At 43.7% G+C, this 25,964-nt stretch overlaps 1 protein-coding gene across 3 annotated transcripts in view; it reads right to left on the bottom strand.

Annotated features, from left to right (window-relative positions):
* Nucleotides 1-1,870: 1,870 nt before the first annotated feature.
* The window catches only part of pparg (peroxisome proliferator-activated receptor gamma), a 29,261-nt gene continuing 5,167 nt past the window's right edge, over nt 1,871-25,964 (bottom strand). Inside the window, exons 2-8 of one of the 3 annotated variants that reach the window (XM_080545548.1) lie at nt 20,959-21,056; nt 15,441-15,710; nt 14,517-14,686; nt 11,499-11,637; nt 8,128-8,327; nt 4,860-5,361; nt 1,871-3,397 (exon numbers count right to left, since the gene is read on the bottom strand). In XM_080545548.1, the coding sequence (XP_080401674.1) occupies nt 3,150-3,397; nt 4,860-5,361; nt 8,128-8,327; nt 11,499-11,637; nt 14,517-14,686; nt 15,441-15,708 (1,527 nt within the window). In that variant the 5' untranslated portion in view covers nt 15,709-15,710; nt 20,959-21,056 and the 3' untranslated portion in view covers nt 1,871-3,149. The remainder of the gene's footprint in view (nt 3,398-4,859; nt 5,362-8,127; nt 8,328-11,498; nt 11,638-14,516; nt 14,687-15,440; nt 15,711-20,958; nt 21,057-25,964) is intronic. The other 2 variants (XM_080545547.1, XM_080545546.1) reach the window with 2 other exon arrangements.

The following is a 25,964-nucleotide window of genomic DNA, read 5'->3' on the forward strand; positions in this document are numbered from 1 at the left end:
TCTCTCTCTGTCTCTCTCTCTCTCTATCTGTCTCTCTGTCTCTCTCTCTATCTGTCTCTCTCTCTCTCTCTCTCGCTTGTTCTCTCTCTCTCTCTCTCTCTCTTGTTCTCTGTCTCTCTCTGTCTCTCTGTCTCTCTGTCTCTCTCTCTCTCTCTCTCTCTCGCTTGTTCTCTCTCTCTCTCTCTCTCTCTCTCTCTCGCTTGTTCTCTCTCTCTCTCTCTCTCTCACTTGTTCTCTCTCTCTCTCTCTCTCTCTCGCTTGTTCTCTCTCTCTCTCTCTCTCGCTTGTTCTCTCTCTCTCTCTCTCTCTCACTTGTTCTCTCTCTCTCTCTCTCTCTCTCTCTCTCTCTCTCTCTCTCTCTCTCTCTCTCTCTCTCTCTCTCTCTCTCTCTCTCTCTCTCTCTATGTATCTTAATCTCTCCCGCCCCCCTCTCTCTCGCCCAGGCCATAGGAGAATAGAATAGACATCTAGTTCTGGCTCTGTTCGACTGCACATGATTTAGTGGCTTGAGAAACCCCCTCTATATTGGGCCACTTCAGAAGCATCTGATCCACCTTCCTCTGTGTGCTGTTCAGCTCAGCCGCCTTTCCCAGGCCTATCTGTCTTATACTGCGCGGAATAAACGGCTTAATCTATTAAATACTCCTCTCATTGAGGGAGAAGATTGTCCATTTGAAGTTCATGTGAAGTGTAAACCATTTGAACCTGGTGTCTTATCTGGTTATAATATAACCCAGTTATATATTCGGCTGCAGACAAATTATTTAGGTTTGAAACTTCTGAGCCCTCCTGTCCTGTAGCCTTGTGTGACTCTCTACAGATTCTTTCTCTATGTAGTATTTTACGATTAAGTCATATATAAATCATGACTATAAAGTGTTACATCCTTTTTCTAGCTTTAATATAACCTATATTTCAAACGTAACGATTGAAAAAGGAAATCCTTTGTGTCTCCAGCTGGAAATCATATTTCAGCTATAAGATAAGTATCTCCTGGTTGGTTCAGCGGAGTTCACATGTTGCAAGCACAACAGGGTGTGTTTGGTCAAACAAGCCATAAAGGGTTGATGTAATGGCTGTAAAATAGCTTTGCATGTTTGGGTCGCACGAAGGCTTGTACTGCATTCCACATAGTAGGAAGCTTTTATTGCTCACCTTAGAAGTACCAGAATAAAACCTTGGTGACACGTTCTATGAGGCACACACACATGTGTAACTCATTATAACTCATTATGAGGCATGTACTGTACTGTATGATGCCTTGTAATGTATTCGTTATGTTATGTATGTGTCTATAGACATTAAACTTCTCTCTGACACTGTATGTCAATGGAATGGAAATAGTGATGTGTTTAGATGATATATATCTAGTCTATATATATCTATAATGATGATATATATTATCTAGTCTATATGTTCTGTAATCAGGACACACTTGGTAAAGACTCCCTGGTCTCAAGGTGCTTCCTCTGTATAATAATTTTATAATAATAATAATTTTGCCATTTAGCAGACGCTTTTATCCAAAGCGACTTACAATTACGAATTACAGGGACATTCCCCCTGGAGTAACTGAGGGCTAAGTGCCTTACCCAAGGGCACACTAGTAGTGGTGTGGCTTCAGGCGGGATTTGAACTCACAACCTTCCGATCACAAGTCCAACTCACTATCCACTAGACCACCACTACCCCTACCACTACCCCTAATATGTATAAATGAAGGATAGCGAAAATAAATAAATACAAATCTATGTCCACAGACCTTAAATTGTGGTCAAATTCGATCTCTAATCCTAGTGGATGATTACAATGAAAAGGAACAAAAACCTCTAGAAAATATTTATTTACATAATTTGACAATGTTTCTCCAGAATACAAACCCTATTAAACCCCATTCACATTCCCTTTACAATCTAAACATGTATACACATTTAGTTTTGGCAATAAAAAAAAAGTTACAAATCCATTTTTTAAAAAGTAGAATCATTAAACACTTCTATTATTTGAAATAAAAACAAGTTTGGCCGTGTCAAACAAGACATTCAACTCTGAGAAGATTTGATGTTCATCAGTACGGAAGAAACAAAGATTTAGCCTGAGATAGGGCTTTCATTTCACATAGTCATTGTATGCAACAGTTTTGCAAATCATTACAAAAATATAATATTCATCAAGCACAATATGGCATGTTTTTTATTCTCTCAAACAATGAGCTCATACACTGCAGACGGCCTTATGTGTGCAGGTTTCACATTCTCACTTCTGGAGCGTCAAAGAGTCAAACCAGATCTGTATCTCACAGGCGCCACAATCTGAGCTAGATATGGAGAAAGCTGCTTAAACCCAGTGACATCTTGATGCCACCCTGCAGTTATCTGTGTGTCGGTTAGAAACAATGTCTACAACTCACGTACGTACAGTAAGGGACATTAGGTGTGGTTATATGCAGAGAACTATGTCCTCGTAGGAGACTTAATGTGCGGCAGAACATCATATGTACAGCTCGCAATATTCACAGTGATATTCTTTTCCCCTTTCAACAGCGTTAAGACCACTGAGAATGTCTACTCTCTGTCCATACTGGATCTCTATTCTCTATGTTTATCAGTGGAGGCTGGTGAAGGTAGAAATCGGAGGATGGGCTCATTGTAATGCACTGACGGCACAATACCTCATTCCGTTCCGTGCATTACAATGTAAGGATTCTGCCTCCACCAACCTCGGGGCATCCAGGGTCTCCACAGTCCTCGAACCCTCTCTACTGTGAAAGGCTTCGATCGGATTCTTCGCATAATTCACTCTGCTTCTAGTGGTGTCGTCGGTCCCTATCCATCAGGAAATGTCAAGGCTTAACAAAAGGCACAATAATGATTCTGATTGCAGAGCGTTTGCACATTTCTCACATCGCTGTGGTAAGGTACAACGTGACAGGTGATTAATTCGACATCTCCTAACAAATAAACGGCTTGTATCCCCTGCAGTGAAATACATTTGTGAACATGCTGCTGACAGTGCAGTGCAATGCACTCTGCTGCAGCTGTTTTTTTCCGACAGAACTGCGGTGCAACAATGTCACTTTTCTAGCATCGGAACTGTATATTCACAAAAAAGCACCCCCCTCCCTCTCTCTCTCTCTTCTCTGTGACGGCCTAGTAGAGGTCTCTCATGATCTCCTGCAGCAGAGGGTGCAAGCACATGTCCACCTCTGTCTTCTTCAGGAGCTGGAGCAGGTGGACGTGGTCCGTGACGATCTGCCTGATGTCCGTCATCTTCTGCAGGACCTTGGCGAACAGCTGCAGGGAGTCGGGATGGTTCATCTTCAGCTGCAGCTCCAGGGAGTGCAGGACGGTCTCCTGGAGCTGCTCGATGGGCTTCACGTTCAGCAGGCCGGGACGATCTGCAGGAGGAGGAGGCAGAGAGAGAGAGAGGTTAATGGATTAGGTTAGATCTAGATTTAGATTTCGATAGTTAAAGAGTACATAGCCTTTATTTATGTAAACCAGCTCCTTCCTTTCTTGTGATTCTTTTAAAAAAGTTTTTTTTTTTTTTCCCTTTCCTAACACCAGGGGAGCCACCCCTCCTAAATTTTGTTGTTTGGTACCTGTACTGTAGCAATGACAAATAAAGACCATTCATTCATTCATTCATTCATTCATTCATTCAAGATGGTTCGTTTGGAAATATTTGACTTTAAGGAGAGGAGAGGAGACACATCAGCTCAGAGGGGTTTCACCACAAACTATGTGCACTGTCATAGTCGTGATAAAGTGTTTTTTTTATTTTGTGTTGTATTATTTATTTATGCAGCGAGTCTCTCTGAGACGCCACGCTGCGCAAGTAATGAGAATCTAGGATGAACATTTTAAAAAGCTCTTTCTTAAATGAGTGCAACACTAACGCCTATTACAAAAACAAACATTCATCATCGAGGCATTTCAGTTATTATGCTTGGAAATCAAGTCGTATTATCTATCAAATGAAGGAGCACTGAAAGAAACAAGGAGATTTGCGTCTGTAGCCACTGTAGTCCGACTGTAATCACTGTAATTCAAGTTAATGTTTCACACGTCTCTTTTGATAGATACGTTTAATTCAAACGTTCCCAGAGAGTCAGGGTTGAAGGTTGGACTTTTATCTCACTGTCGTGATAGGACAGTACTGCTCACCAGTAAAATGACATGATAATCATCTGGCAAACGCTGATAAATGTCTTCCTAAAGTGGGCATGACGATTAAGGCGAAGCAACTGTTCGTGTTGTTTCATGTAGTTTCACAGTAGCTGACACCTCGATTTGAACCCATATCAGCAATGTCAAGGACACACGGACACAAGTGTCAAGGGCACCCCAAGTGTCAAGGACACCCTAAGCCTAAGGTAAGCTATCACTGTGATTTTAACCTACCTCTACCTGTCTATTAACTAACCTACCTCTACCTGTCTACTAATCTACTCTATCTGGACAGTAATATCTATGAAAGGCGAACATGTGTTTGTTTCTGTGCTGCTACTATAAAAACATTACTTAGACTTCAAATCATGCAATATGATGTGTAAGTGTTTATCTACAGTATACAGCCTGAAGATAAATGTGTGAGATTCGCACTTCTTTGACAGTCTAGTTCCCCTCAAATTTTCTTCCTAGTAGGGAGTTTCCCCTTGTTCCTTGATTGTTCCTTGCTCTTTGGGTTATGGGTTCTAGATTTGGGTCACGGCTAGACCCGTCTAGGTAACACTTTACTTTACACTGTCCACATTACAGTACAATATAATTACTTGATTAACTGATCTCTAATCTCTCATCATCATCATCATCATCATCATCATCATCATCATCATCACGACCACCACTGCCTCTCACCTCCGCTGAGGATGATGACGGCGAGGAAGAGCGCCATGTCGCTGTCGTCCAGCTCCAGCGTGTTGAACTTGACGGAGAACTCGAACTTGGGTTCCATCATGTCGCCGAAGGGCTTCCTCAGGCTCTTGAGGAACTCCCGCGTCATGAAGATCTGCCCGTAGGAGATCAGCGTCCCGTCCTTGTTCATGAGCGGCGCCATCATGATGATGAGCACCTCGATGACCCCGTACTTCAGCAGGGTCACCTGGTCGTTCAGGTCCAAGCCCACGAAGCCCGGGATGCTCTTGGCGAACTCCGTGACCTCTCGGACCGCCTCGGCCGAGCGGGGCTGGCAGCTGTAGAAGAACCGGAGCTCCATCTCGTCCGTGGACTCCTGGGGAACCCCCACCCTGCCCCCGACCCCCGTCCCCACAGGGGAGTGTTGGTCCTGGGTGGGTACCTGTCTACAGTTGATGAACTGCTCCCCTTCCGTCAGAGACTTCATGTCATGGATGACGAAGGGCTGCAGGGAGACAAACAAACACCGTCACTGACACTGAGTGAGAGAGAGGGAAGGAAAGAGAGGGGGGGGAGAGGGAGAGAGGGAGGGGGAGAGAGGGAGAGAGAGAGAGAAAGCGAAGGAGGGAGAGAAAGAAAAAAGGAAATATTCTGTTCAAAACGAGAGTGAATACCAACAGAAGAATATAGGGGATTTTGGCAAATATTTTTGGGCCGCTACCCACACGTTTAGCTGTGTTGCACATTCCACGAATGCATGATCCTTACAAGTTGTACCTCGTTGTAAAGGTGACTAATCAGACTTTCCAACGATATAAAATACAATACCAATTGGTATTATTAAAGGGGGGGAATAATCAACAAAAAAAGCTTTTTTTGAGGGGTTTATATAGAGTGTGAGACTCATTCCCTAACATGTACATGAGACACATCCCTTCTGAGTTTGACAGTGGCGGCCTCACACGTCAGCACGTGTGCAGTCATGCCTGTTCCCTTCTGTTGTAATTACAGCGCCCTAATCAACACAGCTCTTGCACATGGATCCATTTGTCTTGGCAACAGTCTCCCGCCGCCTTGTTTTTATAATGTCACCGAGGCTTTCACTTGCTTGATCGAGCCAAGCTCACTGTTTGGAAATACACTGGTAGGAACAGACGCTGGCCGCCGTCCACGAAATTACAGCATCCATATTGTCCTTCCTTACGGTTTATCGAGAACGGACGTTTTGCTTTTATAAGCTTGTCATAAATATTTCTGCATTCTTCGAGACGGACAGCTGTTCGGTATCATCGGTCCGGTATCGTAGGAGAGGACCAGTCAAAACAAGAGGGAGAGGAGGTGATGGGTAACAGCCTTGGACGTATCTCTAGCCCGGGGACTGTGTATTCTGCCTGGGTGGGTTCAGACATCGTGCTGTGTCTCCTCTGAAACAACTTCCACGCGTCAAGGGGCATGCGAAGACGAGCCAACATCCAGTGTAGCCGTTAGCTATATAAAGCTATATAACATTACTGTATGTGTTTCTATGGAAACATTTACATATGTTACGAAACCACACATCAAACAGAGAATTTCTAAGTCTGCTAAACACAAACAAAACACCTCTTTGTCATTTCCTGTTTCTTTTCATTACGTTGACCATGACATGCTTATTACGAGCTTCCTCTCAACAGCGCAGCGAGATAAGATAAAATAAAATGAAAGGACAAAAAACTGTACAATACACAATAAACAGCAATTGCGAGTATGTGTGTGTGTGTGTGTGTGTGTGTGTGTGTGTGTGTGTGTGTGTGTGTGTGTGTGTGTGTGTGTGTGTGCGTGTGTGAGAAAGAGAATGTGTAAGGTGTGTGTGTGTGAGAATGTGAGACTGTGTCTGTGTGTGTAAGAATGTGTCTCTGTGTGTGTGAATGTGTGTGAGTGCAAATCAATCACTGAGTAGTATGTGTGTTAGAAACCTGAAACCACTCTCTCAGTTAGACACACGTGGCTGAAACCAGAATTTCCACTCCTCTTGTTGTAGTAGAGAGCTTTCAACACCACCATTATGGTCCTCTTTCACACACGTCATTATGCACAGTTCCTATCAGGGGAGGCTGATGGAGGACGGGCTCATTCTAATGAAGTTGGGGGAGGTAGAAATCAGAGGATGGGCTCATTGTAATGCATTCCTCATTCCATTCCATGTACTACAATGAGCCCATCCTCCGATTTCTACCTCCACCAGCCTCCCCTGGTACCTAGTGTAACAGGGTTCGGGTGAATTATAATTCTAATTTATTCGATGGAAGAATACATTTGAATAACATTCTCAAATTGAGAGCACTGTGTTGTTTTGGTCCAATGCCGATGTTTGCAAAATTCATGACTCAATTGACCCAAATGCTAGCGCCTACTTCCAAACAGAAGTGAGGTGATTTGAAATTCTAAATAGATTCAAGTTTTCGCTGTCCTGGCACCCCGCTGGTGGAACGAGTTTCTCACTGCTGTCAGGACTGCAGAGTCACTCCCTATCTTTCGTAGACTAAAGACCCATCTCTTCAGGCTACACCTTAACTGTCCCTGCTAAGACCTCTTCATCCCCTTTACCCCCTGTACAGTTTCTCTACTGTAAAAAACAACAACCAAAAAACATAAATATATAAAAAATCCTTCTAGCATTATGACTGCCAAGGGCACCTTTGCATAGATTACTTGGGACGATTGATGGATAGATGATTCACCTACTTAGACAAGTGTATTTGTTGTAAGTCGCTTTGGATATAGGCGTCTGCTAAATGGCAAAAATGTAAATGTAACAGTAAATGACACAGATCAGTAGCTGGTTTTGCTGACAGAGCTGCTTTTCTCAACGATCAACTACGAATAATATTAGTCGATTATCTGTGAGTTACCGTTTTTTCATACTGTCGATTGATTATCGATTGTTGTTGTACAAGGAGGAGCCAGATTCATAAAGCATTTCACTCCATCACGTACAGCTGTATGCGACGTACGTAATATAATAATAATAATAATATATAAGCCATTTAGCTGACGTTTTCATCCAAAGCGACTTCTTCTTTGCAGTGAGTGCGTACATTTTCCCCAGCGGGAATTGAACCCACAATCTAAGGGTTGTTACGCTAACCATGCTCTACCAACTCAGCCACAGAGGATCACATGTACCGGTACAGTATGTGACCAATAACATGTGATTTGATGTGATTTGATATCTGATATGTGAGGGGGGTAGCCATGGTGATGGGGGTGCGCCTGCGCCTAGCTTACGTACCGCGCTGTCCCCGGTCTTCCCTGAGAGGATGGCCCTGGCCTTGGCCTTGGTCAGGGGGAAGTACTTGAGATAGGACTCGTAGAGGTGCTTGGCCAGCGAGCGCAGGTCGGCCGCCTCCGGGTGCATCTGCTCCATGTCCGTGGAGAACTCCGCCAGCAGCTTCTCCTTCTCCGCCTGGGGCATCCTGCCAAACCGAATGGCTGGGAAACACACAACACACACACACGCACGCGCGCACACACACACACACACACACACACACACACACACACACAGACACAGACACAGACACAGACACACAACACACACACACACACACACATACACACACACACCACACACACACACACACACACACAACACACACACACACACACACACACACACAGACACATATATTAGAACTCCAAACTCCTCCAGACGTCAGCATGTTCACGGTCATTGAGAAGTCTCCACTTCCTCCACATGTGGGATGTAACAAGGATAAATACAAGGCAGCAGCGTTTCACATCGGCGCGTCCAGCTGGCAGACAGAGTGCCATAATAAAGTCAGATGTACATAAATCATCCGATGATCTTTCACAGCGGATCGGTGAACGAGGAGATCCAGAGGTAAAACAAGGGATCATACATACAGTACAGCACTACGCAGCGATGCTATAAAAGTGTTAATAGAGAGAGACGAGGACAAAGAGGTTTCAAGGTCAACTGTGACTCGAGTTCACGAGACGGCGTGACCTAAAGTCAGCGCAGGCGGTGTCTGAGAGTGTCTCACAATGACAGATGTTTCGCCAAGGTGACCATTACGCGATTGATTGTTTGCCAACAACCGTTGTGTAACGTTGATGTTGATATAGTCAGCCATTACAGGACAAGTGGTGGTCACTGACCCCCCCCTGGCATGGCAGGGTTCTGAGGACAACCAACATGCCCATACCAGACTCCTGTCTGGGGAGAGGGGGGAGGCGTATACGTTTAAACTAGGTCATTATCTTCAAACTGAAAATGTTTGGAAATTCAGACACAAAAACAGAACGCCTACGCCTGTCTGTCTACTGATGGTTGATTTTCCCCAGCCCTTCTAACACAATCCTTTTGATGAACTAATCTTTTTTTTTTCATATGGGAAGAAGTCAACATTAGCGTGACTCTGCTTGTTCACTATGCTGGAACCTGTTGTATAATGGCAGCATTGAGTGGCAGCATAATACGTGATCAGCTCTCAGCTATCACTCTCACACCTTTAGTAAACCTATATATGTTCAACACTCCTACGCAGGGGCAGACTGCCAACGGCCATGACACAGCAGATTAGATGCCAACCAGCCAATCAGGGAGCCGGCCAACCAGCCTCTACGGACGGATGAATCATTGATAACAAAACAGAAAAAAAAACAACTAAAACTCTCCGTCAATATTTCACTAACCACTACAGGGTGTATAGTTTAGATAGAGAGAGAGAGAGAGAGAGAGAGAGAGAGAGAGAGAGAGAGAGAGAGAGAGAGAGAGAGAGAGAGAGAGAGAGAGAGAGAGAGAGAGAGAGAGAGAAGCAGAGGAGAATAGAAAGTAGGGAAAACAAAACAAACCAGTGAGATCCAGATGACAGGAGGATAAGCATTAAGGTCAAACCCGGCTGCTGCTGCTGCTGCTGCTGTGACACACCTGCACTAGTCTGACTGACTACTGACTGACTACAATACTACACCATACAATACAATACAACACTATAGAATACAATACAACTGTATAGAACACAATACTACACTATAGAATACAATACAACTGTATAGAATACAATACAACTGTATAGAATACAATACTACACCATAGAATACAATACAACACTATAGAATACAATACAACTGTATAGAATACAATACTACACCATACAATACAATACAACACTATAGAATACAATACAACTGTATAGAACACAATACTACACTATAGAATAAATACTACACTATATAATAAATACTACACTATAGAATACAATACAACACTACACTATAGAATGAATACTACACTATAGAATAAATACTACTAGGGATGCCCTGATCGATCGACTAGCAATCGGAATCGGCCGGTAATCAGTAAAAATATGAGATCGGGGAATTCCGATAATGCCTTCTAGTCGCCGATCACGACAACCGATCAATGACGCAAACAATGTGAGCCAATTCATTGTTGCATGCTCATTAACCTAAACAAGCCACTCTCGCATGTTAAACTAAAATATGTCGGCGGAGTGTGTGGTGTTATGTGTTTATAACAATAGGACTCCTGTTCCCAGTATTTACATTTTGTAAATAAAAAGAAGGCTTAAACCTATACTATAGAATAAATACTACACTATAGAATACAATACTACACTATAGAATACAATAATACACTATAGAATACAATACAACACTATAGAATACAATACTACACTATAGAATACAATACTACACTATAGAATACAATACAACACTATAGAATAAATACTACACTATAGAATAGAATAGAACATGATATAATAGAATAGAACAGAATAGATTATAATATAATATAATATACCGTAATATAATATAATATAATATAATATAATATAATATATTAGAATAGAATAGAACAGAAATAGATGCTCCGGGAGAGTTTTGTCGTACCAACAGGCCGTGGTACCAAATAGTTTGTAATTTCTAGGAGCTGGAGGAATTTCTAACCCCGAGCCTTCTGTCTGACTGTATTGACGGGCACTTTGCGACAGCCTCAGGCAGCGCTCTCACCTGCCCGTCTCTAACAGCGACAGCGTGCGCTCCGGTAAACATGTAGCGGGGCCTGCGAACACACAGCTCAAAGACCGCAGAGGAAAGAGCAGCAGATTGCCTCTGTTTCAGGGTGCATGTAGACCGTAGAGACAGAGAGTGGCAGTGGTGGTGACGGGGGAGGGGGTGGGTGAACATGAAACAGCTTTTTCCTGCAACCGACTCTAGACCCGACTCTACACCCCAACAACAACAATATTTGTATTCATGTACAGCACCTCTGATGTGAGAAAAGAGCTTTATAAATAGTCTGTTCATTCATCAGTATCAGTTGTATTCGATCATATTACACAGAGAGAGAGACAAGTCTCACGTTCATACCCAGGGCACATGTCCTTCAGGGGACGTAGAAATCAGAGGACGGGGCTCATTGCGACGCATGGAACGGAACAGGGAATGGAATCGTTGTAATGCGTGGAACGTAACGAGGGAAGGTATCAGACACATGTGTTGGACGCCATTCCTCATTCCGTTCCAGCCTCCCCTGACTGTCACCAGCCTCCCTCCCCTGACTGTCACCAGCCTCCCTCCCCTGACTGTGACGCCCCTGCGCCGGCCTCTCACCATTGTGTGACATGCCCACCGCCAGGCACTTCTGGAAGCGGCAGTATTGGCATTTGTTCCGACTCTTCTTGTGGATGCGGCAGTGCAGGTCGCAGTGGTCGTACACCAGCTTCAACCGTATGGTCCTCCGGAAGAACCCCTGGAACACAGACACACATGACAGCCTCAGTCAGTCAGTGCAGGGTTAGGGTTTAAGATTAGGGTTAGACATGGGAGAGAGAATTGTTTTCGGTTGTGTGATATCGTTTAAGAATACAAAATCATGACACTAAAGCTGGTATCGGTATAAAAGTCAAAATGTTGAAATCGTGGACAATACTAAGAGACACTATTAACTGCAAACAGGCACAAGAGTTCTCATTCAACTGAGCCAGGTAGGGTTGTGTTAATTCATGCTTTCCTTTTAAGTCACAAGTCAACAGAGAGGTCATTTTTCACCGACTGATAACCCCTTGGAGTCATAATACTGTAGGCTTGGCATTATCTACGCTGTTAACTATCAGGACATGGCCTCTCTGCTCTTAACACTTAGTCTTTACACTCGTCACGTGTGACGATCATTAGTGACTGCTGTGAAGAAATATCAACTCCATATCTCTAACTACTCCCCTGAACAGGACCTTAACTGATAGGACCATACCAGGCGAACAGAACAGAATAGAACTGAATAGAACAGAATAGAACAGAATAGAATATAATATAATTAATTTGAATAGAACATAATAGAATAGAATGAAATAGAACAGAATATAATCTTAAATAATATTATATAATACAAGGCATGTCCACAGAGTTGTCTAATGAGCATACTCGCTTTATTTTTGATAAGAGGAACTTCAGGTGTGGCATTGTGATTAAGACAATAGCACAATCAACTCACAGCATGGTGGATGTTGCTACTGAGCTGAAGGCTGGAACGGTTAGTGTCGAAAATAGCTAGATTTTTAGATAATAAAAAAAAAATAGATAGATTTTTGTTTTAAAAGATTATTTTTAGAAAACAGGAAGCAAGGGGAGAGACTGAGGCTCCGCCTCAATAAAGAATGTTTTGTGTTTTAAAACAATAAAAGTATTAACCTGGTTGGCTGACCCTTCCATCTGGCAGAACTCCTCTGGTCATCAGGAAAGCCATCTAAACAATGACTACTTACATTACGGGCGGCAGGTAGCCGAGAGATTAGAGAGGCCAGCCAATGTAACCGGCAACTAGGAGTGTGTTGTGCTGTACTGCTGTGCTGTGTGTGTGCTGATAAAAAGATAATTTCTCCTAGGGGATCAATAAAAGTATATCTTCTTCTTCTCCTACCAAGTCAGTAACACAATCATCTAATACTCTTAATCAACTGGGTGGTGCTTTACTTTACAGTCCATCGTTGATTAAAGCATTTCTGAATCTGAATTCGCCAGGTATGCACCACTAAAGTATCTGGTCAAATAATGATCACCTGATAATTACATATCAGTAACACTCGAGAGCCACTGTAACAAGCATCACATATCTACAGCAGGTGTTTACTACTTGTGTTGAACTCTTAGAAGCACTGTACCAGACAATGTCTACTGTTCCACAAAATGTCCTAAATACCAGGCAAGAAGCCCCGTCTAAACCCAGACTATAAAACAAAAGAGCTACCACAAACCTGCCAGATGTTGTGGTGGCACAGATTGTTCCACAAATCAATCGACTACAGACTGACTCCTCTTTCTGGGTTTCTTGAGGGCGTTCACGTTCTTATCTGACAGTGTCAGCTCTTTCAGAGAAAGAGAGAAATACACCTCACACCTCTGTCAGTGTGCCACCTACAAGGGTGATTATTTACTATATAAGACAGTAGCTCTGCATCGTTCTGTTAAGCACAGGCCATCACTGCCCAGCAGCACTGCTGAGGGGGAAATACACAGGCTTGTGGTTGAAGTGACAGACACATGGGGAATATTCCATGCAATTCTTTTAATACTCTGTCTGCATCTGCTACCTTTTGACCATGTCTGTGTCTGTGTCTGTGTCTGTGTCTGTGTCTGTGTCTGTGTCTGTGTCTGGGTCTGGTTCTGGGTCTGTGTCTGTGTCTGTGTCTGTGTCTGTGTCTGTGTCTGTGTCTGATGTCTGTGTCTGATGTCTGGGTCTGTGTCTGGGTCTGTGTCTGGTTCTGGTTCTGGGTCTGGGTCTGGGTCTGGGTCTGGGTCTGGGTCTGGGTCTGGGTCTGTGTCTGGGTCTGGGTCTGGGTCTGGGTCTGTGTCTGGGTCTGGTTCTGTGTCTGTGTCTGTGTCTGTGTCTGGGTCTGGTTCTGTGTCTGTGTCTGTGTCTGGGTCTGGTTCTGTGTCTGTGTCTGGGTCTGGTTCTGTGTCTGTGTCTGTGTCTGTGTCTGGGTCTGGGTCTGGTTCTGGTTCTGTGTCTGTGTCTGTGTCTGTGTCTGGGTCTGGGTCTGGTTCTGTGTCTGTGTCTGTGTCTGTGTCTGTGTCTGGTTCTGGTTCTGGGTCTGGGTCTGGGTCTGGGTCTGGTTCTGTGTCTGTGTCTGTGTCTGGGTCTGGGTCTGGGTCTGGGTCCGGGTCTGGGTCTGGGTTAGACAGTTAATTGTCTGTTGGGGCATTCATGAAATGAAATTGTTGGGCCATTCATGAAATTAAAGGGATAGTGAAAACTGAAAGATGTGAGAGAAATGAAGGAGAGCAGTTGAGTCAAAGTGTAGAGAGTACATCGCTGGTGCTCTTTGGGGGTTTATACTGTAGCTATTTGGGGGTGTATTCTGTAGCTCTTTGGGGGTGTAATCTGGAGCTGCGCTACCGGGGGGAGGCGGGGGAGGTGGTAGCCTAGAGGTTAGAGAGGCCGGCTAGCAATCTGAAGATCGCTGTTTCAATCCTTGCCTCAGGAGGGAGCTACATGTGCCCTTGAGTAAGACACTTAACCCTTAACACTTAACGCCAAGTATGGCTGACCCTGTGCCTAGAGCAAAAAAAATACCAAATTCCAACAATTGACTGACAAGTTGATTGCATGGCAAATAAGAACAACGTTCTTACCTTGCAGCCTTCACAGGCGTGGACGCCATAGTGGAAGCCGGAGGCCTTGTCTCCGCACACACGGCACTCGATGTTGAGGATGGGGAGGGACGCGTCGTCATGCAGTTTGGAGTACAGAGGGCTGCTCTCGGAGTACCCAGGGGGCGACTCCGGCTCAAGCTTGATAGAATCTGAACCACAGAAAGACAGACATCAGACAATCAAACATATGATGTCAATCAAACAATCAAACATATGATGTCTCCTAAAGACACCCGCTTTTCCCTCTACTGTGTCCCCAAGAACTTCTACTGCCCCCCTTGTACTGTTTCTCAGTTTCTCCAGTAAAAAAAAAAAAAAATAAAAAATAAAAAAACATTTAGTAGAAGGCGATAATAGGGAGAAGGTTTTTCCTTCTATCAGTGGCCCCGGGCCCGAGCTAGAGTACTCTTCCTGCAACGAATAGTGGACTGCTGATTCACATGCTTAGTATTCAAATGTATTGATTGTAAGTCGCTTTGGAATAAGGCGTCTGCTAAATGCCAAAAATGTAAATGTAAATGTAATGATGTCTCATATGTCAATATAATGATATTTCTTGTGAATAATTTTTCTAATCAAATTTCGGATTGAAAGGCCTAGTAAATATTGTGATGTTCCTAACAAAACAGATAACATTGAACAAAGTTCAACAAAGTTTAACAAACAAAGTTTAACAAAGTTTAACAAACAAAGTTTAACAAAGTTGTTAAATTGTTAACAACCAGGGGAGGCTGGTGGAGGTAGAAATCGGAGGACGGACTCGTCGTGATGCACGGAATCGAACACACACGTCCTCTGATTTCTACCTCCACCAGCCTGCCCTGTTATCCACACACGATCAACACACCGATGAGTACGTCTGTCTGTGAGGCGTTTTAAATAAAGTTTGATTTGTATTCGTACTCGGACAGCAGTAGGCAGTAGGCGTACTTTGTCCGTCGTGGGTCTTGTAGTTGTAGTCCGTGGTCTTGTACATGTAGTCCATGTGTGTTAGCTCGTGACCCTGAGGGGGGGGGCTGGGGTCATAGGTCGCCGTGCCGGTGACAGTGGTGTAGTCCAGCGTGGAGTAGGGCTTCATGTCCAGAGAGTGAGAGCTGTCGTCCAGCTCGTCCAGGTCCACAGGCGTGAGACTGAAGCCCATTGGCCACGCCAGAAGCTGAGTGTCCACCATGTCTGACAGAAACAGAGAACGCACTTTATTAGATTAGATTAGATTAAACTTGATTGTCATTGAGTACAAGTACTAGACAACGAAATGCAGTTTAGCATCTAACCAGAAGTGCAAATAGTGATATAAGAACATGATGTAAAAAAACATGACAATGATAGTGATAGGTACAGTAAGGCATGTACGGTAGTTTAGAGGTATATACAGTTATGAGTTATGTACAGTTAAGGTATCTTATGTACAGTATGTAATGTGTAGATGTATAAAAGAGACTATATCAAAGAAAATATTATGAAAATATGAAATATTAAGATTTTTTTATTTATGACTACAGTGCTGGATCTCTGCTGCAGAGTCATAACACAGATGAGGAGGAGTTCACACAGGGAAATACCCTAACCAGTTTTGATTGAGGACTTCTTTGTTGGAAAATGTGTGTGTTTTTCTTTTATTGTGTTTTGTAAATGTGTTTGTAATGTATTATGTATGGTTGTAAACTGTGTATACGGAGGGCTCCCTGGTAAAAGAGACCGCGGTCTCGATGGGAACAAATGTTGAACAAATGTTCTTCCTCAGGTTTCATCATCACAATTCAACAACACACAAGCTAACTGAGTGCACTAACTACAACGTCTTGGTAACACATAGACACCAAACTGGCCTCAAGCTCTCTGTCTAAGCATAGACTCAACACAGCCCCAGCCCCAGCTCCATCCCCATCCCCATCCCCAGTCTCAGTTCCCAGCCCCAACCCCAGCCCCAACCCCAACCCCAGCCCCAGCCCCAGCCTCAGCCCCAACATCATCTGTTCTAATCAAGTAAACATCCACCGTTTTGTCACTGGGGCACAAGACGAACCCTGCCACTGACGCAAGTGTCTCTGTGTTTTTGGACAGACCTGTGTTGTGCTGCGGGGGTATTTCACACTGCGATTGGCCAACGTCAACACACACATCTGCTGTCAGGTTCACGCGTCTTAGCTGCCCCTCTTGCCCCTGTAGAATGAAACTATGTCGATAAAACCGATGTAACCTAAATTGTAAATAATAATAATATAACATAACAGAATAGAATAGAAATAGAATATAGAAAATAATCTCCGAGGAGATAACAGGCTACCGCCGCTCAGGGTTCAACAACCTAAACTAGGCTATTATTCTGCTCTGCCGGACACACTAACTCTGCTGTCTGATAATAAAGTGAACTCTAACTTGGTTGACCTGTCTGATGAACTCACTATCAGCGATTGCTGAAATGCACACACGCACACACGCACACACACACACACACACACACGCACACACACACACGCACACACACACACACACACACGCACACACACGCACACACACACACACACACACGAACTCTTGTGACATCAGGGTGAAGCTTTACATAAACAAGGCTATCATTTAAGAACTTAATATGATGGATACATTTTTTTTCCCACACAAGAATTATAATTCATATCTGCTAGCATTTTTTAAAATAACTAAATACATGTTTTGGGGGTACTTGTCGAGATGCATGAGGACAACCAATAGGAATCAGGGGGCACGTTGGAGGATACACACAGTCATAGGTTGGAATATCCCCAGTGATTGCCAAAGTATAATCAACCAACATCCTCTTCTCAATCACATATCCTTTCCCCTCAAAAGTGAGGAATGTGGACAACACAGACCAACAGCGGATCCACTTCAATTCACGGTTATTGCCACATTGTTTGGGGCCAGAGGCTCGGGACCACTGGCCAAATTCTCTTTATAGCAACAGAACGTTCTGGAAGTGGTGGGCAGGTGACTATTGTATTATTATCTGAAGACTCAGGTTTCCGTGTTCAGTGAGAAGTTATTCCTTCTCAGAAAAAAAGACACAAACAAGAACAGTTTTCGGAGGATGGACTTGTGCTCTGGTTGGCATAGAGAGAGAGGGGGGGGGGGGGGAGAAAGAGAGGAGGGGGGTGGGAGGGTGAGAGAGAGAGAGAGAGAGAGAGAGAGAGAGAGCAACTCCCCTGACCCTCCTAAAGGCTGAGTCACCCCCCTGGTGACCTGCTGGTTGAAACCACAAGCCACAACTGCTACATCTGCATCACCAGGCTCCGCAATACGTGTGTGTGTGTGTGTGTGTGTGTGTGTGTGTGTGTGTGCGTGTGTGCATGCATGTGTATGGGTGTGTGTGGGGGTGCATAAGGGTGCGTGTGTGTATGTGTGTGTCTTTGTGTGTGTATGCGTATGCATGTGTTAATGTACTCTGCCTAAACAAAAGACTGTGTGTGTGTGGGGGGGGTGCATAAGGGTGCGTGCGGGTGTGTACTGTATGTATGCGTGTGTTAATGTACTGTGCCTTAACAAAAGAATGTGCAGGCCTGTGTGTGTGTATGTGTGTGTGTGTGTGTGTGTGTGTGTGTGTGTATATGGCACTCCTACAGATATCTCGCTCTCTGTCCGTGTGTCAAGTCTGATCTTGTACTTAACACGGACAGGCAGACAGGTATGCCTATCTGCTAATCTCTTTTACCAAACTGCAGCTAAATGGCCATAGAAATGTGCCATTGATATACTGTACTGTATTAGGGGACAGAGAAAGATGTTCACAACGAGTTCAAATCCTCACTTGAGATACAGAGCCCAAAATCTCCTTGCAATACATGATTTACAATAACACCACAAGTGTTCATCTTTCTTTTCCCTGACTTAAAGGAGAACATGTCCACACAGTCAGCATAATGTGAAATCTCGTCTTCAGGGACGCTGTTGCAAAAGGAATGCAATGTTTTACATTCATGTTTCCTCACAACAACCAAAACACTGGCCGGGTCACAGCATATCGGATTACTGAACCATACCAACATTGTTCTTAAAGTGAAATTTCGAATTAAATAATACTACTAATAATACTACTAATAATACTACTACTAATAAAATAAAAGTAAAATATGCATGTACTGTATATGACTGATGGATAGCTGATTCACTGACTCACTTGACTTAGACAAATGTATTTGTTGTAAGTCGCTTTGGATAAGGCGTCTGCTAGCTAAATGCCAAAAATGTAAATGTAAATTATCATTCTAATATGTCCCGCTACTCCACAAAACAACAACAAATAATAAAACATTTTCCCGACATCCATATTCTTAAAGAAAGGTTGACTGGTGGATCTAACACTTCTCTGCGTCGTCATCATGAGATCAGAGGATGTGTCACATGGTTACGACACAGAAGCCGTGGTTTAACGTAACGAAGCGCAGCGCAGCGAACACAAGAGGAACCTGCCTGACTGCATTTAAATGACCTCTCCGCTGCTTATCTGTACTAAACACATATTCTTGTTTTTATTGTAATATGTGAAACCTTTTCAAACAAGGATTTTTTTTTTTTTACAGTAGATAAACTGTACAGGGGGGTAGAGGGGATGAAGAGGTCTTAGGAGGGACAGTTAAGATGTAGCCTGAAGAGATGGGTCTTTAGTCTACAGCCGATGATAGGTAGTGACTCTGCAATCCTGACAGCAGTGGGAAGCTCATTACACCTGCGGGGTTGCAGTGTGTGGGTGACGGGGTGTGGGGTATGGGGTGTGTTGGGTTGGAGCGTGGGGTGTGGGGTATTGAATGTTTGGGGAGGGTGTTGGGGTGGGGGTATGTGGGATGTGTGTGTGTGTGTGTGTGTGTGGGGGGGTGATCTCAGAGTCTCCCTGACAGGAAGAGGAGGTGAACACAGAGAGAGATGAAGTGACTTCCTGACCTCAGCAGAAATCTGTGGACAGGTGTCTGTGCTTTGCTCTCTCTGTCTCTACCTGTCTGTCTGTCTGGCCCTCTCCCCTCCCCTCTCCTCTCCTCTCCTCTCTCTCTCTGTTTTTACTTGTCTGTCTGTCTCTACCTGTCTGTCTGTCTGTCTGTCTGTCTGGCCCTCTCCCCTCCCCTCTCTCTCTCTCTCTCTTTACTTCTGTCTGTCTCTCCCCCCCCCCCCCCACCCCTTCTTGGTCACGACCTCTCTGTGCCCTCTCTATAGACCTGAGAGTCTGTCTGGAGGCCCACTCGCCTGGTCCTGAACTTACTCATCCATGCCAGGGTACGGGGCCACACGCGGCGGCATGCATCACTGATCAAAGCTCCACACACACACACAGGGGAAGCTGGCAACCACAGTCTCAGAAAGATGGCACACTCTGACGAAATCTCAGAAGTCTGGCACACAGTCATTTGAGGAGAGGATTTCACGTTTAGCTGATTTTAATCTGAGTGTTCACCTCGACTTCAACTCCTAGTACGGGAAACAAGAAAGCTGATTCGAAATATTGACTGAACTTTCGGGGGGTAGAGCAGGAAGAGGGAGGTACCCCTCTCAGTTTATGATGGTAGGATCCAGATTCTGTGAGACCCCAACACCACGGTTCTGATCTCTGGTTATCAAAATGATGCGTCAAACATTCAGATGCCAGAATAAAGCAGTCTCCTAACCTGACCTCTTGGTGAAAAAACGTACAACGCGCATTCTTCATAACCAGCCTTGTGTAGCATGTAGCAGTTCAGACTGATGAATTGTTTACGTGTTCTATTCTATAAGTTATGACATTCATAAGCTAACCCCTACTTGATGCTACACTAGCCAAAAGCCATGACAAATTAGGTGAAGTACTATATAGTAGCTCAATGACAGTAGCACTCACCACACACACACACACACACACACACACACACACGCGCACACACACACACACACACACACACACACGCACACGTACAGTACATACAGTCTGTACAGTATCTTAATGACAGTAGCACTCACCCTGTCTGCCTACCCTTGTGGTGCTGAGAAGGCGTCGAATGCATCTGTGCTGCCTGTGAGGGTTACGCTGAGCTGGGGGAGTGGGGGTGGGGGTGGGGGCGGGGGTGGGGGGACCATGTGGCTAAGAGCCCTGCTCATGCTTTTCCTGAGGATATGACCAACTTTAAGGGAACTAGAGAAACTCATTTTCCCTATCTGACTGCATTCTAGCCTCAGCAGAAATGCAAACAGCTAACTATCATGTGGTTTGTGTGTGTGTGTGTGTGTGTGTGTGTGTGTGTGTGTGTGTGCGTGCGCGCGTGTGTGTGCGTGTGTGTGCGTGTGTGTGTGTGTGTGTCTGCTCGTGCGTATGTGTCTGTCTGTTTGTGCCTGTATGTGTGTGTGTGTGTGTGTGTGTGTGAGTGTGTGTGAGTGTGTGTGTGTGTGTGTGTGTGTGTGTGTGTGAGTGAGGTGGTAGACATACCAGATGACTTCCTGTTGCTTCATTTCTCTCAGCAGTCAGTCAGCACTCTGACCTGCCGCCTCCACTTCTTGTTCTTCGTAATAATATCAACCAGTTAGCTTGGGGTTCAAATAACATTCTGTAACTAGAAGTACCATTTTAAAATGTACAAAACTCAATACCATTGATCCAGGCCTATTGCTGTTTTCCGCCCCCCCTGGCCCCTTCCAACCTATTAAGTAACTATTAAGTAACTATTAAGATAACTATTGTCCAATATCCAAGCTATCTTGCCTTTCCAAAGTATTGGAGTCCCTGGTCAACTCTCAGATAAGAACCTTTTTATCTTCTCATTGTATTATAAATGTGCACCAATCTGGCTTTAACCCTGGATATAGCACAGTCTCAGCTGCTACACTTATCTTAGATGATGTGTTACATTGCCTACATTGAAATTTGATATGGTGACAACTGAAAGAGGTTGTCTAAAATAGCTCTGGATCAGGCTTCATGTAGCGCTGGTTTAAAAACGATTTAATGGACAGTACACAGTGTTCAATCAGAACAAAGGGTGTCCCACAAGGATTAATTCTTGGTCTAGTTCTTTTTACTATTGTACCATTAACTATATTGGGTTATGTGTAAATAAATATAACCTGCACACAGTATGGTGATAACACTGTTGTATATGACGATTGACGGGGCTCTTTCTGAGGTGCAGTCTGCATTTATTGTCCTCCAGAAAGCACTTGTTGAACTGAAATTGGTACTTAACAATAACAGGCGACTGGAAAAACCAAGTATACGTTATTTTCTAAATCACAGAAAAATGTACCTGACAATTGATTATGTATATTGGGTGGTGCACCATTGAGTATCCCCCCCGCTTGGTGGACTATGTTGTTGTGTGTGATACTACAGAGAGACGAGGCTGAAGAATTTCATTGTATTAATACATATGACAATAAACTTGAACTCGAACTTGAACTTATAAATACCTGGGCATTTTGTTGACAAAGAGTTGACATTTAGAAAAGGAGGAGTTTGTTAGAAAGCAGAAAGCGGATTGTGCAATCAACCTTCATGTTTTGATTATGACAATCTACCAGAGCAGCCGATACTGTTAAGTCTTTGGATCCCATCTACCATAGCACCCTTCCCCTTCGCTTTATCACACCATTGCATCCTTTATCAAAAGGTAAGCTTGACCTTACCATACCATAGATCACTTCATTACTCCCTTTCTGTGTACACAGCCCTACTGCATAAGCTCCTGGCTTACCTCACCTTATTATAGAGGTATAAGAACAAAGAACATAAGTTACCAAACTCGTTCTCAGGGTTGGTGAACTCGAGAGGTTCCACGGGTTTCTACAGAATTGGGGAAAACAGTTTTGACTGTTTTTCACTGTGCCCCTTGAACTTGGATGACCTTGAATGTGGCAGGTCATTTTTCGTGAGGGATCTGTTTAGGGACGTTTGTACGTGTGGTTATTGTATTCATTAGTGCATTCATTTATTTGTATTTAGATCAAAAGTATGTCATGTATGTACTGTATGTAACCCTCAGTCAGATTTCCTTGAATAGTCATGCTGCCCGATCACGTCTCATCGCGACACTGGCTCCCCGCTGGTGGAATGAGTTTCCCACGGCTGTCAGAACTGCAGAGTCACTACCCTTCAGGTTACACCTTAACTGCTCCTCCTGAGACTTCGACTACCCCCCAGCACTGCGTCCCCTGAAGACACCTGTTTCTTCCCCTTTACTGTGTCCCCTAAAACTTCTATCGCCCCCCTTGTACTGTTTCTCTATTTCTCCAGTGTCTATATAATATATATACGGTATATATATATATATATATATACATTTTTTTTTACGGTCTAGGTTTAGAAGATGGTGATAGAAGTAGTAGTGGGGTAGTGGTGGTCTAGTGGATAGTGAGTTGGACTTGTGATCGGAAGGTTGTGAGTTCAAATCCCGCCTGAAACCACACCACTTGAGTAAGGCACTTAGCCCTCAGTTACTCCAGGGGGAATGTCCCTGTAATTCGTAATTGTAAATCGCTTTGGATTAAAAGCGTCTGCTAAATGGCAAAATTAAAAAATTAATAAATTAAAGTAGATTTGTCCTTCTAGCACAGAGACTGCCAATGGCCCCCGGGCCTGAGCTGGATTACTCTTCCTGCTACGACTGGTGGATTGATGATTCACATGCTTAGTCAAATGTATCGAGTGTAAGTCGCTTTGAAATAAGGCGTCTGCTAAATGCCAAAAATGTAAATGTAAATGAATAAATTAGGCTTAAATTATTCTTATTTTTTAAAAGAAAATACTTTTTTTTTTTCCTTTGGAAAAAATGACCAGTGATTGATCATCTGAAATCCTGAATCTCTGAACCTCACCAGTATTACATCCACAAAGGAAAAGACCCTGACAGTCACTACTGTTCCAAATGAACACAGACTTTCACTCCATGAACAGCGGTTCTCCTTTTCTGAACTGTACAACAGTTCAACTGTCTGAATATTCAGACTCTGAGGCAATCTGCACCCCCACAGTCAGAATCTAACATAGTGGACAGTGGAAGTCGATAAACATACTGTAATGTACATTACAACGGTGAAAATAAGTTGAATACATCCAAAATCTCCATTTGACAAAACAAATAGAGGAAAATAGTTAAAGTCATATGCTTTAACACTTTTTTTTACTGTCCTGTGTGGCTCAATTGATTAGAGCATTGCTCTTAGGTTGTGGATTCGATTCCCACGTTTACACAAATAATATGCACTGTACTGAAAGGAATATATATATTTATACAACAGTTAGTTCCGACCAAGTAATTTGATTGGACAAGAGGCATTCCATGAGTGCTGATATACAGTATAACAGCACTGGGACCTTTAACTATATGTATCACTCCGCCGCACAGATGTTCTACTAAATGACCGTTAATTAGACTACATGTTTGTGTTCAGGTTACTAGGCAACAGTCCATTTGAAGTTCAGTTGCGGAACTATTTTTTGTTTATTTTTATGATTAAATAAACAAACAAAGCATAATCTGTTGTCGATTATTACTATTAACTAATAAATCGCGCTGTAGAACTGTTGTATAAAAGCAATATCACACTCGAGGTCGTGCTGTTATACTGAATATCAGCACGGCTGTGATCGTCTTCGGTACTCGGCCTGCGGCCTCGTACCTGAATGAATGGTCTTTATTGTCATTGCTATAGTACAGGTACCAAACAACGAAATTTAGGAGGGGTGGCTCCCCTGGTGCTAGGAAAGAAAAAAAAACTAAAAAAAACACAAGAAGGGAAGGAGCTGGTTTACATAAATAAAGGCTATGTACACTATCCACTTATACTATACTGTACAGATAGACGACTAGGGTTGTCATATTGCACATAGTGTTATTGCACATTCATTTAAAGTGTCGCAGTTTGCAGGCTTGAAATGTACATATTTGTACCTACAGCCGTGCTGATATTCAGTATAACACACTCCCTCTCGTGTGATATTGCTTAAATATGCCATTTAGCTGACACTTTTATCCAGACTTACATTGCAGTGAGTGCATACAGTATATATGGTCCCGGCAGGAACCGAACCCACAGCCTAAGCGGTGTTAGCGCTATGCTCAACCAACAGATCCACAGAGGACCACAAGTCCCTTACCTTTGGGTAAAAGCTTATGCTAAATTTTAGTTTTTTTTCTTTCCTAGCACCAGGAGAGCCCCCCCTCCCAAATGTCGTTGTTTGGTACCTGTACTATATTAATGACAATAAAGACCATTCATTCATTCATTCCTTCATTCATTCATTCATTCATATAGTATATGACAGTGTTTTCATGTAGTATAAGACAGTGTCATATATAGTATGATTGTGTTTTCCCATTGCATTCGAGGTCAGGGTCAACCAATATCACATTAGGTTGATATCTCAAACATTCCATGCTCAGAATGTACAGGCACACATGCACCTTTGGACATAAACAAGTGGACACACCCTCACATGCACACACATGCACACACGTGCACACAAACACACACACACACACACACACACACACACACACACACACAAATCCTTCTTCTAGCATTATGACTAGTCTTGGCCCTAAGATGGATTACTTTTTCTTTCGATGACTGATGGATAGATGATTCAGACAAATGTATTTATCGTAAGTTGCTTTTGATAAAAGTATCTGCTAAAGATACACACACACACACACTCACACACACAAAGACACGTACGTATACACGCACGCACGCACGCACGCACACTGACACAGACACAGACACAGACACAGACACAGACACAGACACAGACACTGACACTGACACTGACACACGCACACACACACACACACACACACACACACACACACACACACACACACACACACACACACAAAGAAAGGGGTGGATGCAGTTTTACTCACTCTCACCCTCTGTTTGACTAAACAAGAGAATCTGGGTGGGAGACACATGATTCCTGATGTGATCTGGTGATACAGGATATCCACCATGTTTGATGGCTGAGATGTGAGGTAGAACTCGTATATTGGGGGATACAAGGACTCCCAAAATACACTCTTGGGATTTTCAAAAACATATCGGGGCCAATACAACAACACACTTCTGGCAAGCGTCTTTCGTTTCCCCGATATCTTCATTGTGCGGGTCCCTGGGAATTTGAGTTTGCCCAACATCTGAGGACGTGAACTCTTCCCCCAATTCCTTTAAATAGGAGTGAGTTGATGGTTGATTACTCCCCTGGGGGTGCGCAGCGGCTTCCTCCGTGGATAAGGAAGGAGATCGTGTTGTCAAGGCCTCCGCTTTGCTCCCTGACTCTCAACCACTACTATCTGGCTGTGGGGAGGGGGCTTTCCCTGTTCCTCGAGGTGGACAGGAAAAGGCGGGATAGTATGTGTGTGGGGGTGTGTGTGTGGGGGTGTGTGTGTGTGTGTGTGCGAACGTGTGAGTGTGTGTGTATCCTACACAAATGAAAACATC

Source organism: Nansenia antarctica, assembly GCF_963989245.1.
Source record: "Nansenia antarctica genome assembly, chromosome: 15".
NCBI lineage: Eukaryota > Metazoa > Chordata > Actinopteri > Argentiniformes > Microstomatidae > Nansenia > Nansenia antarctica.